General features: G+C 48.7%; 1 protein-coding gene across 1 annotated transcript in view; it reads left to right on the top strand.

Annotated features, from left to right (window-relative positions):
- Positions 1 to 12760, top strand: part of IGDCC3 (immunoglobulin superfamily, DCC subclass, member 3) — a gene marked incomplete at its 3' end in the record, with an annotated part of 81589 nt that extends 68829 nt beyond the window's left edge. The window contains exons 7-8 of the mRNA XM_009081664.1: positions 2919 to 3084; positions 12513 to 12760. Of these exons, the coding sequence (XP_009079912.1) occupies positions 2919 to 3084; positions 12513 to 12760 (414 nt within the window). The remainder of the gene's footprint in view (positions 1 to 2918; positions 3085 to 12512) is intronic.
- Between the last annotated feature and the right edge of the window lie 248 nt (positions 12761 to 13008).

The raw sequence follows: 13008 nt of genomic DNA, 5'->3' as shown, positions 1-13008 counted from the left end.
GATGAGCCCTGACAAGATGCTTTATTAATTATGAATGATGAGAGGGTGCAGGGCTGGCAGCAGGCAGGGCTTTGCTTCTGCTCCTTTCCCACTAACCCAGGGACAGAGGTGGCAAACTCTTAGTTCCTGTTGAAATAATTTGGAAGGACAGAGAGGGGACTCAGGAGAGGAGAGCAGACATTTGCCTCAAGACCACACAGCAGCAGCTGCCTAAGGGCACCTTCCTGTGGGCACTAGTATGAACACTGGGTCCAGGATAGTTAAGGAGTGTCTCCTTGGAACAGTGTCTGTCCCCATGGTCCTCAAGGACCCTGGTGGCACCTGGACCATGTCCTTTTAACTCCATGGGTTTCCAGACCATGTCCTGCTAACTCTGTGAGTTTCTGCTTTGACCTGGGCCATTTTCCTGCTATAGCTCCACACTGTTGCTCCTTCAGCACCAAAAGGAGTAGGGTGAGACTTGAATGGGACAGAGAAATGCCTGGAGAAAGCGAGGAGGAGCAAGAACAGCAGAAGAGCATCCATGTCTTGCAGTGAGGGATACCACCAAGCAGGGGCAGCTCGGCACAGCAGAGGTGGGAGCTGTTTGAAGGAGTGGCTGCTGCTCCCCAGAGAGTTTAAGCAAGTTAAACAGGGGTGGAGGTTTTGGTCTGGTTGTGTTTAGCAAGACAGCGAAGAGGAGGGACAGCAGAGGGGAGCAGGGACCTGAGGAACCCGAGGGGCTGTGGCACTGAATAGCATCACTGGCGCTGAGCCAGCGGCCGCAGCTGCACGTTCGTTACCCCCAAGTCACACGCGACACTGCTCCAATTACTCCCTCTTGACATGGGCTAATAGGGGAGGATAAGGAGAGCCGGAGAGTCCAGAAGGGTTATGCCGGATGCTTCTTTCCATATTTAAACTTGGCTTCTGCTGGAACAAACGGTGGGTTTGAGATTTGATGAAGCAAGCGGGAGGCAGAGGCAAAGAGCCAAGTGGCAGGATCTTTAATGAAGCTGCAGAGAGGAGCTGGAAGATGGCTGTGCCCTTCCTTGGCATCGTGGGGCTGCACCTGCGAGTACTGTGGGTGCAACTCATGAGCCCAGATGAAAGCAGGGAGGTGCACAGCCACTTGCAAAATAATTGCTCCTGCAAAACTGCGCCAGCACAAAGCAGGGGGCGGGAGGCTGAGGAAAATCAAGTCTGTAATGCTCTCACTGTACACCACAAAGGGGCCATTCACTGCAGGGAAGAGGGTTTTTCCCCTGTTTATCCATGCTGCCGACTTTTATTGAACCCATCCTGAATTTTATTTTCATTTATAAGTCTAGAGGTGGAAAAACATAGGAGGGAAATAAAAGGACAAGGAATCGATTGGCACATAGGGAGGATTAGCAGGAGGTTCTGGAAATATGCACCATTAGGTTGCTGAGATCAGGTGCATTAGCAGACCTGGGCACTGACAGCAGTGGCCTGGCAGTAAACTCTGTTGGCGGACACCCCATACCGCTTACACAGGCAGACTTGCCATGCTCCACTTCCCTCTGATTATTAAAAATGAAAGAGGGGGCACCTGCGAGGTGGACAGGCTCTGAGATGAATTTCTGTGTCTTCCTGCTTGCAGGACTTACAACATGCATGACTTCACTCACACACAAGCACCTCTCACTGCGGTATGGCCTTGTTGCAGCAGTAGCAATTCTCTTCCCTTGCCTGCACACAGCTGGGAAAGAGCTTTATCCCCCTGTACTGCTGCAGCAAACCCCAGGGAGTGTTTTGGCCATGAATCACAAGGCTCAACTCTTTCAGAGCTGCTCCCACCTGCACCCTGGCTGCTCCTCAACATATTTTGCTGGACCAGTTTGCTCCCTTCTCCCATCCGTGCATCTCTGCTGGTGGCAGAGCCCACCAACCCCATGCTTGGAAAATGCCAGTGAGGCTGTGTCCCTGGATAATCTTGTTTTTGTCAAAAAAAACTTAACACCAGCCATCTGTTATGTGATGCTAGTCAGTAAATTTATTATGGGCCTGTGCCTCTTATCTGTTTGTCTTCATTGTGGCTGCTGCCAGTTCCACCTGATTTTAGGTTTCAGCAGCAATGTGGAGTATATTTATCACTTTGCCCTTTGAAGCAGAACCGCTTGAATAATCTCACCTATTTGGCAGTGTCTGTCAGGCCCTGCTCTCTGTAGGCTGATATGCTGGTTTATTCTGATAAATGATTTTAAATCTAATTTGAGCTGTGGGAAGGAGGAAATCACATTCCATTTAAAAATGTTATTGTCAAAGGTGAAAACATTTGGTGACAAGGTGAGCAGCAGTTACAGGCATGGGTGGAGTCTTCTGCCAGGTTTGACAGGACACCAAGGGTCCCAGGCTGCAGATCTGGGGTAAAAAAGGTTCCCCAATTTATTGCTGCAGGAGAGTCTACGGTAAATCTGTTGTTTACTGGGGAGAGAACACCCTGACAGGTTGCTGTATCACATCCATACATTTCTCTCTATTTCAGGCAGTTTGCTAATGCTGTACAGGTCCTTTGGGCAAAGCCAGGGTGTTGCTGTAGCTCTGCCATTGATGAAACATCACATCTCCCCAACTGCAGCACTGGGGTTGCTTTCAGTGGGAGAGTGTGGAGAGGTGAGGAGGCTTAGACCTTGGTGCTGTTTGCCTGAACCCGGCAGGTTTCACCTTGGCTCTCCATCAATACTGAACTGGCCTTCAGGTGCCTTCTCTGAGGCCATGATAGGCAGGATGGACAACCAGATTGCACTGATTACAGACACACCATCCAAACCAGAGTTATCTGCTGCCTGAGCATGGCAGCAGATACATCCCATGCTCCCAGGAAGACAAGGCCTATTGACAAGGTTGCTTTTTGTGCCAGGAGAAAGTAGGATCATCATGATTTTTCTCACCCTCCTTCTCCTTCCTCCTCATAGCCCCTGCAGAGTTTGTACAGCATCCCCAGTCCATTTCCAGGCCAGTGGGAACTACTGCCATCTTCACGTGTGTGGCCCAAGGGGAACCCCCTCCCCAGATCACTTGGCTGAGGAATGGGCAGATCCTGGAGACCAGTGACCACATCAAGCTGAAGAATAACAACAGGTGAGTCCTGGTGTGCTGACTGCTAGCACTGCAGTACAAAGGGAGAGTTGTTGACTTTCTTTCTACAGAGCAAAGAGCAGATGTGAGGATGGTAATGTTCAGAAGCAGATAGGCCTTTGAGATTCTAAAACACTGCTTCAGTCCTACTAACTCTGCCTTATAGGCTTACATTTCAGTGCTCTATGCTTTTTTGCACCATGACATCAGTGTTAGACTTTTTGACTGTTGATACAGGAGACCAGCAAAAGTTTCTCTTTTGCCCTGATCATCACCTGTGTATTTCAGTAAGGGCTAAATATTGTCCCTAGAGTTGGCAAAGCCCACACTCACTCCACAGTGGAGAAACTGTGCTTTGCCCCTGAACATTGACCTGCCTGGGTGTGCAAATGCAAATATAGTAGCAATAATATTTGCATGGAAGCTGACTTTCACTAAGCTTCAGCCTTTTATCTCACTGGGGAAGAGTGTTTTCTTTGAGTGCTAAATAACTGCATCTTCCTGCGAGGGGATGGGGATGTTTGCACTGAGGAAATGACATGGTGGGATGCACTTAGTGGGAAAATTACAAGTTGACGGTGTAGTTTCTATGGAAATAGCATGGAACAATATACTACAAAATAATAGCACCTGTGTTGTAAACCTGAATTATTGGTAGAGATTTGTACTCTGTGGTGTCATATAGCTGCTCTCTGTATTAACAAATGTGTCTCATGAAAGCAACTACCCAACCTTGCTGGAGAGTCTGGACCTTCAGTTTAGACAGTTGGGGAGTGCTGTGCAGGCATCATTCCTCAGGGGAAAACAGTGAGTTTATTTTTCTAGGTTTCTGTATAATACGCCTTTTTGTTTTCAGGTTTGAGGGTTTTTTTAAGCTTTGTTACATGAGGGATGGAAGGATGTGTGTTGCAAGAAGGATAAGGTGCGAGTGGTAATAAAATATTCCCAACCAGTGGAGATTTTCTCTGAGCTGTTAGTTTTTAGAGCTTCAGGAAACTTTGTGTGTGCACATAGACATGCCACTCACTTCAGGCTTGTGATCTTCTGGTTCATTGCATGTGTTTCTAGGCATGTCTACCCTTGTAATATGAACAGATCAGAAGGGGGAGAAGGGAAATTAGGTTTTTTTATCCCTTTTATTGATGAGGATCCAGAGTCAGAAGTGACCAAAGACTTTCCAAGCAGTCATTAAATCCATTACAAAACTGACACTGAATCCAGCTCTGTGTCTCACCCAGATGTCTGGCCTGTGGAATCATTCCTCTTGACAGTTCGAGGAAAGTAGAAGTCAGGTCTTTGGTCGTGGTCATGTCTTCCTGGCCAGGTCCCTGTGCCTGGAGCTGCCCTACACGTGTACACGAACTGCGACTTGGTGAACATCACTGTAATCGTTTTCTTATGGGAATCATTTAATGCAATTTAGCCTCAGCCTTTTCCATGGTGAGCTAAATGCTCAGATTACAGCATCTGGCACAGGCTGAGGGAGCTCAGCCTCTTACTGGGACTCAGCTGACACGTGGCATCGTCTCAAGCTATAGTAACACAATTGTAAAGCTGAGCCCTAAGGCCATCATACTTGATGATGCTGAACTTTTGTCTTCTTTCACACTAGTCTTGGTCTGCTCCAACCCCAGCTCCAGGCAAGTGGCCATGCCTAGGGGTTTCCAAGGCTGTCAGTCTGAAAAATGCCCTCGCTGGTGCAGCAGGGCTGGGTACCCCGTGAATTGGAGTAGACAGATCAACGGATGATTTTTGTGAGCTTTTTCTGAGCTTTTTCAAGTTGTCCTTTGTTTCACTCTCATGGGCATGACTAAGTGCTGTAACCCACTTAGTTCCAGGCAGAATCAGTATGTGGTTATGCCTTGGATTTATCAGTCTATTGCACTTGGAAAATATTTGTCTATGTAAAGATGGATCTCAAATCTACCAGTAATGAAGCTACTAAACTGTACTATGAGCTTTTTAATTAGATTACATGGTTTCCAAGAAAATTCATTTGGATTAAAACTCTGCTTAATATTGCCATAAAGGTCTGAATGCCCCCAAAGGGATTTTTAAGGGGAAAAAGGAGTAAATCATCCCAAATCATATCATGTGCTAATTGATTGCAAAATGTGTCATTATGAGCAACTTCATTTTTGTAAATGAACACAGCCAGAAGTGAGATCCAGACCTGTAGAACACAGAGCATTTGAGATGCTGCTCTGCTCCTGCAAGCTTGAGGCCTCACTCCTGTGGGCAGTAGTGTGTCTGCACAAACTCACAGCCTGCGGATCCATTGGAGTGTTGCTCCCAAAAGCTGTGAAGGGCCCTTTGGCACCTACTGCACCCCACACTGTCTCTCGTGTGCAGTAACTGCAAACGCAAGGAAAGCAAACCCACAAAGAGAGGGGACTCCCAAAGCTCATCATTCTTGGGATGGGACAGCAGCTTCAGGACTGGATTCACTGTAGATTGGATGTTGCTGCTGATACAACATCAGATAGTCACTTGCTAAGCAACTTCCAGCACAGTAAAATCAGCCTGGCAGGCTGCATCCGATAAATACCTCATCCCTCCTGGTCCCTCAGATGTGAATTCCCATCACCTGATGTGTTGATGGTTTCTGGGCACATTAGCATTAAAGATCAGCCTTCTGCTGTGCCCTCTCCAGAGGTGGTTGTTATGTTTTGAAAATGCCAGCTGTGTGGGAACAAAATATCCAATCGATGATTAGCAAAAATCAAAAGCAGTTCTGGGATAGCGGATAATTGTTAATGAAATATGCATGAAGGCTCAGGCGTAGGGAATTGTGGGGTTTTCCATTAAAAGCTGTGAATAGAAATGAGTGAAGGAGCTGAAGATGGGGCTGCCTTGCCATGCAGCCCCTGGGCTGGGGATGGAGCTGGTAGCTGTCGGGATGATACTGCTCTGAGCCGAGCTCTTGGGTGGAGAAACTGATGGAGCCTTTGGGACTTTGGTGGAGCTATCTCTGTGTCCAGCAGCCACAGGATGTATCCGTCTGTGATGATCTGAGATGCTTGTATTGCTCCTGGGCTGATTTGGATTGATCAAGATTCAAATGCCTGAGAGGTGTAATGAGCATTTCTAAGCAAAATTCCCACCTGGCATCACCAGCCTGTCCCAAAAGCAGGAGTACCGCTGCAGGAAGGAGTGGTTGCTGGCCAAGTTAACCATGGGCTTGTGTAAAATCATACTTCTAGGTTATTACTTCAAAATTACTGATCTGAAAGGTATATTGCTTTTCTTCCTTTGATCCAATCAGGTTTGGGGGTAATTTTCAGCCTAGAAGTATATCACACTATGGGGTTTATATTGCTTTAATAGCAAGCAACAAAGGCCAACGTCTTCAGAGAAGGCAGGCTCTAAATATTGATTTTCCAAGAAGATTTTATTTACAAAATGGTAATTAAGGGACTTCATTTGTTCCACCGGAAAAAGGCTTCGTTAGAACCAGGGCTCAGGTGGCGTTTGCTCTCTTCAGTGACCTTTGCTAGTGAACTGTCTCCTTTTTCAATTCTTCTCACTGGTTTACACTTGGTTTTCTACTCTGGGAATGACTTACTTCAAGAGCTGTGGATGTTCAAGGTTCATCAGGGAAAATATTCCTTCATAAATAAATTTCAGGACAACTTTGCTTTTCTTGTACTTCCAAGCCCTTGGGACCAGACAGCCCTTTTGGTTCCAAACCCAGGGAAACAAGAGCCTGGCATTCACAAAGTGGCCTTTTCCTATAAAACCCACACTATCTGAGTGCAGAGAGATGCAGGTGGGTTTGCACATCCCTTCATGGTGCACACACCCCACAGACTCTTGAATTTGTAGGGATTTGGGCACCTTAAGAGAGGACAGGCAAGGTTGCAGGTTACTTATGCCGTGAGTTTGAAGACTGTTGTGACTGTGGGAAGGGTACCCTATAGCAAATCATATTTCAGTTCCCAGAAGCATGACAAATAAGTATGTGGAGGACTGGGATGTGAACCAGCTGCTCCCGATTTAAGAATAATTTATGGGTTTGACTTGGGAAGACAAGTGGAAATGGCCTTTGCAAGGAGGATCTCTGCACGAGTGCCCAAAGCCCCATTAAGCAGTGGGGCATCAGTGTGATCCTGCCTTCCCCGCACCGAGCAGGGATTCCATGCTGGGATCACACAGCCATGCCCCACAAAGTGGATCTGCAGCAGCCCTGGATCAGCCAATAGCTACAGGAACCAGCCTCTCCTTCTGTCTGTGGCTGTGGTTATTTTGCTACCAAGTTGCCTGTGTAATTTCTCCATGTGCTGCTCCACTGATCTGCTCTTGAAGTGCATCGCCGAGTCAGGGGTTTAAGTGTTTGTTCCCATGGCTGCACACAGCAAAAATCCATTGTCAAGGAATGGCCCTTACACAGGAGCCTTTGAGGCAGGACTGAGCCCGTAGTGAGGCAACCTAAAATCAGCCTCCCCTGAATTAGGCCATGTCTTTTTCCTCTCCAATCCTTGTGCCCCTTTGCTGGGAAAAAGCTATGGGAGACCTTCCATTTAGCAGCAGAGACCTCTCCCAGGTGTCTTCATTCACAGTCCTACCAATATAGGCATCTGCTGTCCCCTCCAGTAGTTTTTCTTGAGATGTTTTGTGCTTCCCTGTGATCCTGCAGATGTAAAGGTTGTTTTCTGCTCTCTCCCTGGGACAGGATTCAGTCAAGTCTGTGTTTGCACTCTCTGGGTCATGAAAACAGACTGAGTGGCTGGGACCAGACATCCCTGCAGAAACTGCTCTTGGGTGTCTCTAACTGCAGAGTCAGGCTGGGATCCTGCCCAGTGGGCTGCACTCCCTGCTAAATATATACCAGTCGGTACGGAAAAGGTTCCTTCTCCTGCATAACCCAACCCAACTCCACCTGGGAAGTCTAGCATGGTATTCTGGATACATAAGCACATGTGTGTAGAGGTCTGGGCATGATACATGGTGTCCCTTTGGGCTGCCGAGTGTGCCTCTTCAAGCTTTACACCTTATTCTGAGCCTGTACAAGGCAATCTTCAAAGTACAGGGCATTTCTGCAAAGCTGCCCACAGCCAGCACTGGAGGGGCCAAAGGCTCCTTTCCAGCACAGCAGTGTCCAGCAGCCCAGGAGTGCATCATTCGACACAGCACAGCACGAGCTGTAACAGAGGCAGAGCAGGGCACAGGGACAGGGCACCTGAACGTGGCACTGGTGGCTTTCTGAGGCTGCTGGCACTTGAATGCTGTCCCTGCTAGCCACAGCCTGCTCTCTGCATTAATTTCATCACACTCCCTCTTTTGTGCGCCGGTGCGCGCGCATGCTGATACCCTTCCAGATGGGCCCCTCTGCTTTGTGCTGCTGAATCGATGAAGAGGCTTCCTTCAGTTTGCAGACTTTTTCAGAGGAGCCTTTGGAAAGCCGATCTCCGGTCACCGGCCTGGACCCCTGACCCGAGCCAGATCAGTCATCCTGATTGCCTATGAACTGGGAAGACAGCTTGGGAATACTGCGGCTTTGGAGCAGCGGAGGCCTCTCGTTTCAGCTCAGCCGGGTGTGAATCTGCAGCAGCTCCTCTCCCCACTTCCATCAATGCCTGTCAGGGCATTGTGCGGAGATGTGATGGAGCCCTCGGCTCGCCGAGCGGCTCTGGTGACCAGCAGAAAGCCTTCTGGCATCTCGCCTCGTCTGACGTGCTCGCGGCGCTGCCAGTCTGGCACTCGCGGGAAAGTTTTCCAACAGCAGATGTCCCAAAGTGACAGATTTTTTTTTCCCTGTTGACGGGGAGAAATAAAAGGACACTGCATATTTCAGATGGTTGACACACAGAGACGCTCTGAGCCCCCTCGCACGGCAACTGCAGATTTGTCTTTTGTTTGAGCTGCTGTAAAAATAAAAGGCAAAAAGCAATAAATCTGGGAAAGCTGCTGGACCAAGCACTGACCTGGCCATGCTGCACCCTCGGCGTCCTGGGGGTGATGCAGTGGGTGAAAGCAGGACGAATTTGTCAGTAGTTAGGATGGAAAGGGATGCACAGCAGAGGGATCAGCTGGGATGATGCTGAGGTTCATGTAACTCACTGCCAGGTCCTGCCCTTCTCATGGCAGCAACCAGTGAGCTTCTGAGCTCGCACCAGAGCCTCCTGTGGACGTCTGCCTGTGTATGTTTGGGGACCCACAGAAAGAGAAGACCCTTTTTCTCATGAAGCTGGTGTTTAGATGCTGGGCACTCTGCTCAACAGCTGCTCCTTGCTCAGTCTCTGCTCCTTGCCCAGGTTTATAGGCACAGCCAAAAACCAGCTGTGTTATTGCCTTGTTGCCTGCACATCATTCCAGGTAGTGTGGGTCCTGGGTAACAGATGGCCATGGCTCTCATTGCACAGCGCATCCAAACACAGCCATGTAAACCTCAGTGAAAATGAACTTTTTGAAGCCTGAAACAAGTTTCCCCCTACCTCCCATGTCAACTTTGCAGAAAATCTTTTATTTCTTCTGACTTGACTGGGCATAACAGAGAGGCTCTGCTCAGCTCTGGGTCCCAGTGGCCAAGTGCCATCCTGCTCCAGGACCACTGGCATCTTGCAAGTCATCTGTGTCACGCAGGAGGAGCTTTGCTCACTCCCAGATCTTCCAGGAGAGAGAAGTGTTTGGCCCAAGCATCATGTCATTGCCATCAGGCTCCTTGCACCCTTGCACTGCTTTCCAGCCAGGCTCCCCTCTTCCCTACTCTGCATCTTTTCCTCTCTCTATGCAAAGCAAATAAATACCCTTGGAGGCAGCAGAGCCTAAATACTCCTTGTTCCAGGGCTGCTTTGTGCTTGGGAAGGTTAACACTGCTCTTGACTTGTGTGCCAGCCCAGCCTGGCCACTCCTGGGTGCCCAGATGTACAGCGGCCACGTGGAAATAATCCCTGCATTGACAGGGCAGAAGGAAGTGCTGCTGCTCCTTCCACACATCTGCTTTGTGCAGGGCTGGGAGTACAGCGCTCGGATAGCGTAATCCTGCCTTCTGCCATCTGTCCTCACAGGAGTCAGCCCTTGTTGACACAGCTGAGCCACACATCAGGTCCTTCCTCCCTGCGCCCCCTCCCAGCTCTGCCTTTCTCCTTCCATTTAATCAGATACGTTGAGCCCGTGGCTATGAGAGGAGCTTAGGGCTGATTCTCGAAAATCACCATATCAGCTGAAACCATCACATTTGATATTCCATTTACAATGTTTCCAAGGAAACAAAGGCACAGGACATAAATAGATGACTGTTAAACATTTGCTCACTCACCATGGCCCCCGATAATTTGCAAGGCAGGAATAGGAATGTTAAATCAACAGCAATAATAAATTTTAATATAGGAAGACCAATATTTTGCTGCAATTAGAAGAAGCATTTGTTCTGACATACAGGCAGGCAGTGGCAGGTTATTTATCATTTTCACTTCCAGCGTTCAATTTTTCATTTACATAAAAGGCAGCTTTGACTGTGATTCCCAAAAAGCCATGGAGTGCCCCTCGCATCAGCAGGGATGCTTGGGATTTACTCATGTACAGTCAAGTCCCAGGTCTACCTGGAATTCACCACAGGAAAAGAAAGTAATTTATTTCTCACTAGGAGCAAGTAGTGAATGTGGATTTGGTTAGGTTTGGGTCATTTCTTACAGAAAAATAGCAAAAGACTCATGTGAGCTTTGGCCTAAGCCAACAAGGTGATGTGGAAGCTTGGAGGCATCATGTGGAGCCAGAAGCAAACCACAGTGCAAATGAATTGGACAGGACTGGAAGTACAGATGCACAAACAGGGGTTAATCCAGAGTGGGGCACATATGGATGGTGCTCCACAATGGAAGCAGAGGCAGTGTTTTACTCAGTGTTTAATTCAGTGCTGGAGGGGTTTACCCTATAGCCTGTCTATAGGAGTAGTCAATCCCCACAATTTGCATAATGAATGCAGTAACACTGATGTTTACAGTGGTGTCAAATCTGTCACCGGGTTTAGGTGGCCCAGTCTGGGCTTCTACTGGGCCTTTATTTCTGAAGTTTTCCCCAAGATCCTTGTTTGTGAGAACATCCTCTCAGGATTAAGGGCATTGTAAGCAGCTTTTACCACAACCTCAGCTTCTACCCCTGATGTGAAAGTCTGCCTTTCCAGTTCCAGCTTGGAGCTGGACACAGTGTGGTGAGAGTCTCCACCTCATATCTTGCAAGGGAGATGCACTGGGTATTTATTTATCTAGGTGGCCTTGTGTCTGATGGATTGTCACACATTGAGTTGCATTGTTCCTGGCTGGGTTCTGAGCAGAGCTTTCATTGATGGGTTTCTGTTTGTGAACAGATGTTATTTAGAAAAGCTGCTTTGCACATTGAGCAACAAGACAGAGCTAATGTGTGCCACAACTATTTCTGAGTCAGTACATGCTGGTATTGCTTTAAAGATATTGAGAGGTGCAACCCTTGGGCTGGCCCTGAACTGGCTCCAGTTGTCCACAGCCATTGCTGTAGGGTCATGCAGTGCAGAAGGGGCCTCGAATTCATGTGGCCACATGCTACAAGGTCTCTGGTTGTGTCTGTGCTCATCAAGCCACTAAACACCTCTCCTGGAGATGCTATAGAGACAGACACAGTGCTCAGGAATGCACTCATCTGGAAGGCTCATACAAGGCTGGTATTGTCCCTGCCTTTAAGGGTGTTTTCCACCAGGGTAACAGGTGCCTGTAGAAACAGCATCTAAGCCTTATGTGGAGAGCAGACTGGAAGAACTGTTCTGGATGTTTTGCTGGGAGGGAGTAAGCTCTGATGCACCAGCATCAAAAGCACACTCAGAGGTTTTGCAGACAAAACCTGCAGCTTGCTCATGAGCTTTGACTTTTGACTCGTGGGGATCGTGTTTCTGTAAGTGCAGAAGCAGGAGCTGAGGCTGTAACCCTGCTGGATAAGTCAGCTAATCCCAGTGTTACCCTAAGACAGCTCTAATGTGCAATAATGCAATTAGAGCAACACCGGAGGGTTTTCTGGCTGCGTTTGATTAGACTTGGCTTAGCGACCATGTGCAGTGCCTGGATGGGTCTCACTGGTGTGTACTGGAACTAAGCCAGTTAAAGCTGGTTTGGGGTGTGTATGCACTTGCCACAGAGCTGTCTCTGTAACGTGGCTGAGATCTTCCTGAATCCAGGGCTTCAGATCCTGCTGTTGCACACCCCACCCTGTGTCCACATCTGAACCATAGTCTCTGCAAGCTGAGACAGAGATCATCTGCCCAGTCACAGGTTCCAAGGAATGACACATCCACCTCTTGGGCTTTTCCTTCCCCAAAAGCACCAGCCACAGCTTTCTGGAAGCTTTCCATGGAATTAGAGGCTGGGGAATGCTCTGCCATTGGAGCCAGCAGGGGGGCATAGCTAGAGGGATGTCTGCTGCAGAGCACTCAGTGAGATGCTTGTCCCTCTCATGTCCCCCTGCAGCACTCTGTCCATCTATGGGATCAACCAGGCGGATGAAGCCATCTACCAGTGCCTGGCTGAGAACAGTGCTGGCTCCACGCAGGCCAGCGCTCGCCTGACTGTCCTGTGGGCTGATGGGCTGCCCAGTCCTCCACAGAGTGTGAAGGCTGAGACTGTCTCTGCAACCACCATCCAGGTGTCCTGGGAAAAGCCTCTGCAGAACACCAAGGAGATCATCGGCTACGTGCTGCACATTCGGAAAGCCGCAGGTATGGTGCCACTGCCCAGACATCTTTAGCCTTCCCAGCAGCACAGCCCACTGGGAAAAACCAGGTCTGCACTGCAGGGGACTGTGCTGCCACCCGTGTTCTCCATCACCTCCCTGTTTCTGAGGGACAGAGATGAGGCTGTAGTGCTGCTACATTCTCCCCAGAGGGTGGGGAGAGTGAAGCCACACAGTCAAATCTTGCTGCCCGTGTAGATATCTGGCAAAGTACAGATAAATAATAGAATATCA

Source organism: Acanthisitta chloris, unplaced genomic scaffold (genome assembly GCF_000695815.1).
Source record: "Acanthisitta chloris isolate BGI_N310 unplaced genomic scaffold, ASM69581v1 scaffold19899, whole genome shotgun sequence".
Classification (NCBI taxonomy): domain Eukaryota; kingdom Metazoa; phylum Chordata; class Aves; order Passeriformes; family Acanthisittidae; genus Acanthisitta; species Acanthisitta chloris.
The sequence above is the reverse complement of the archived record's forward strand: the minus strand, read 5'-3'. Positions and strand labels throughout refer to the sequence as shown.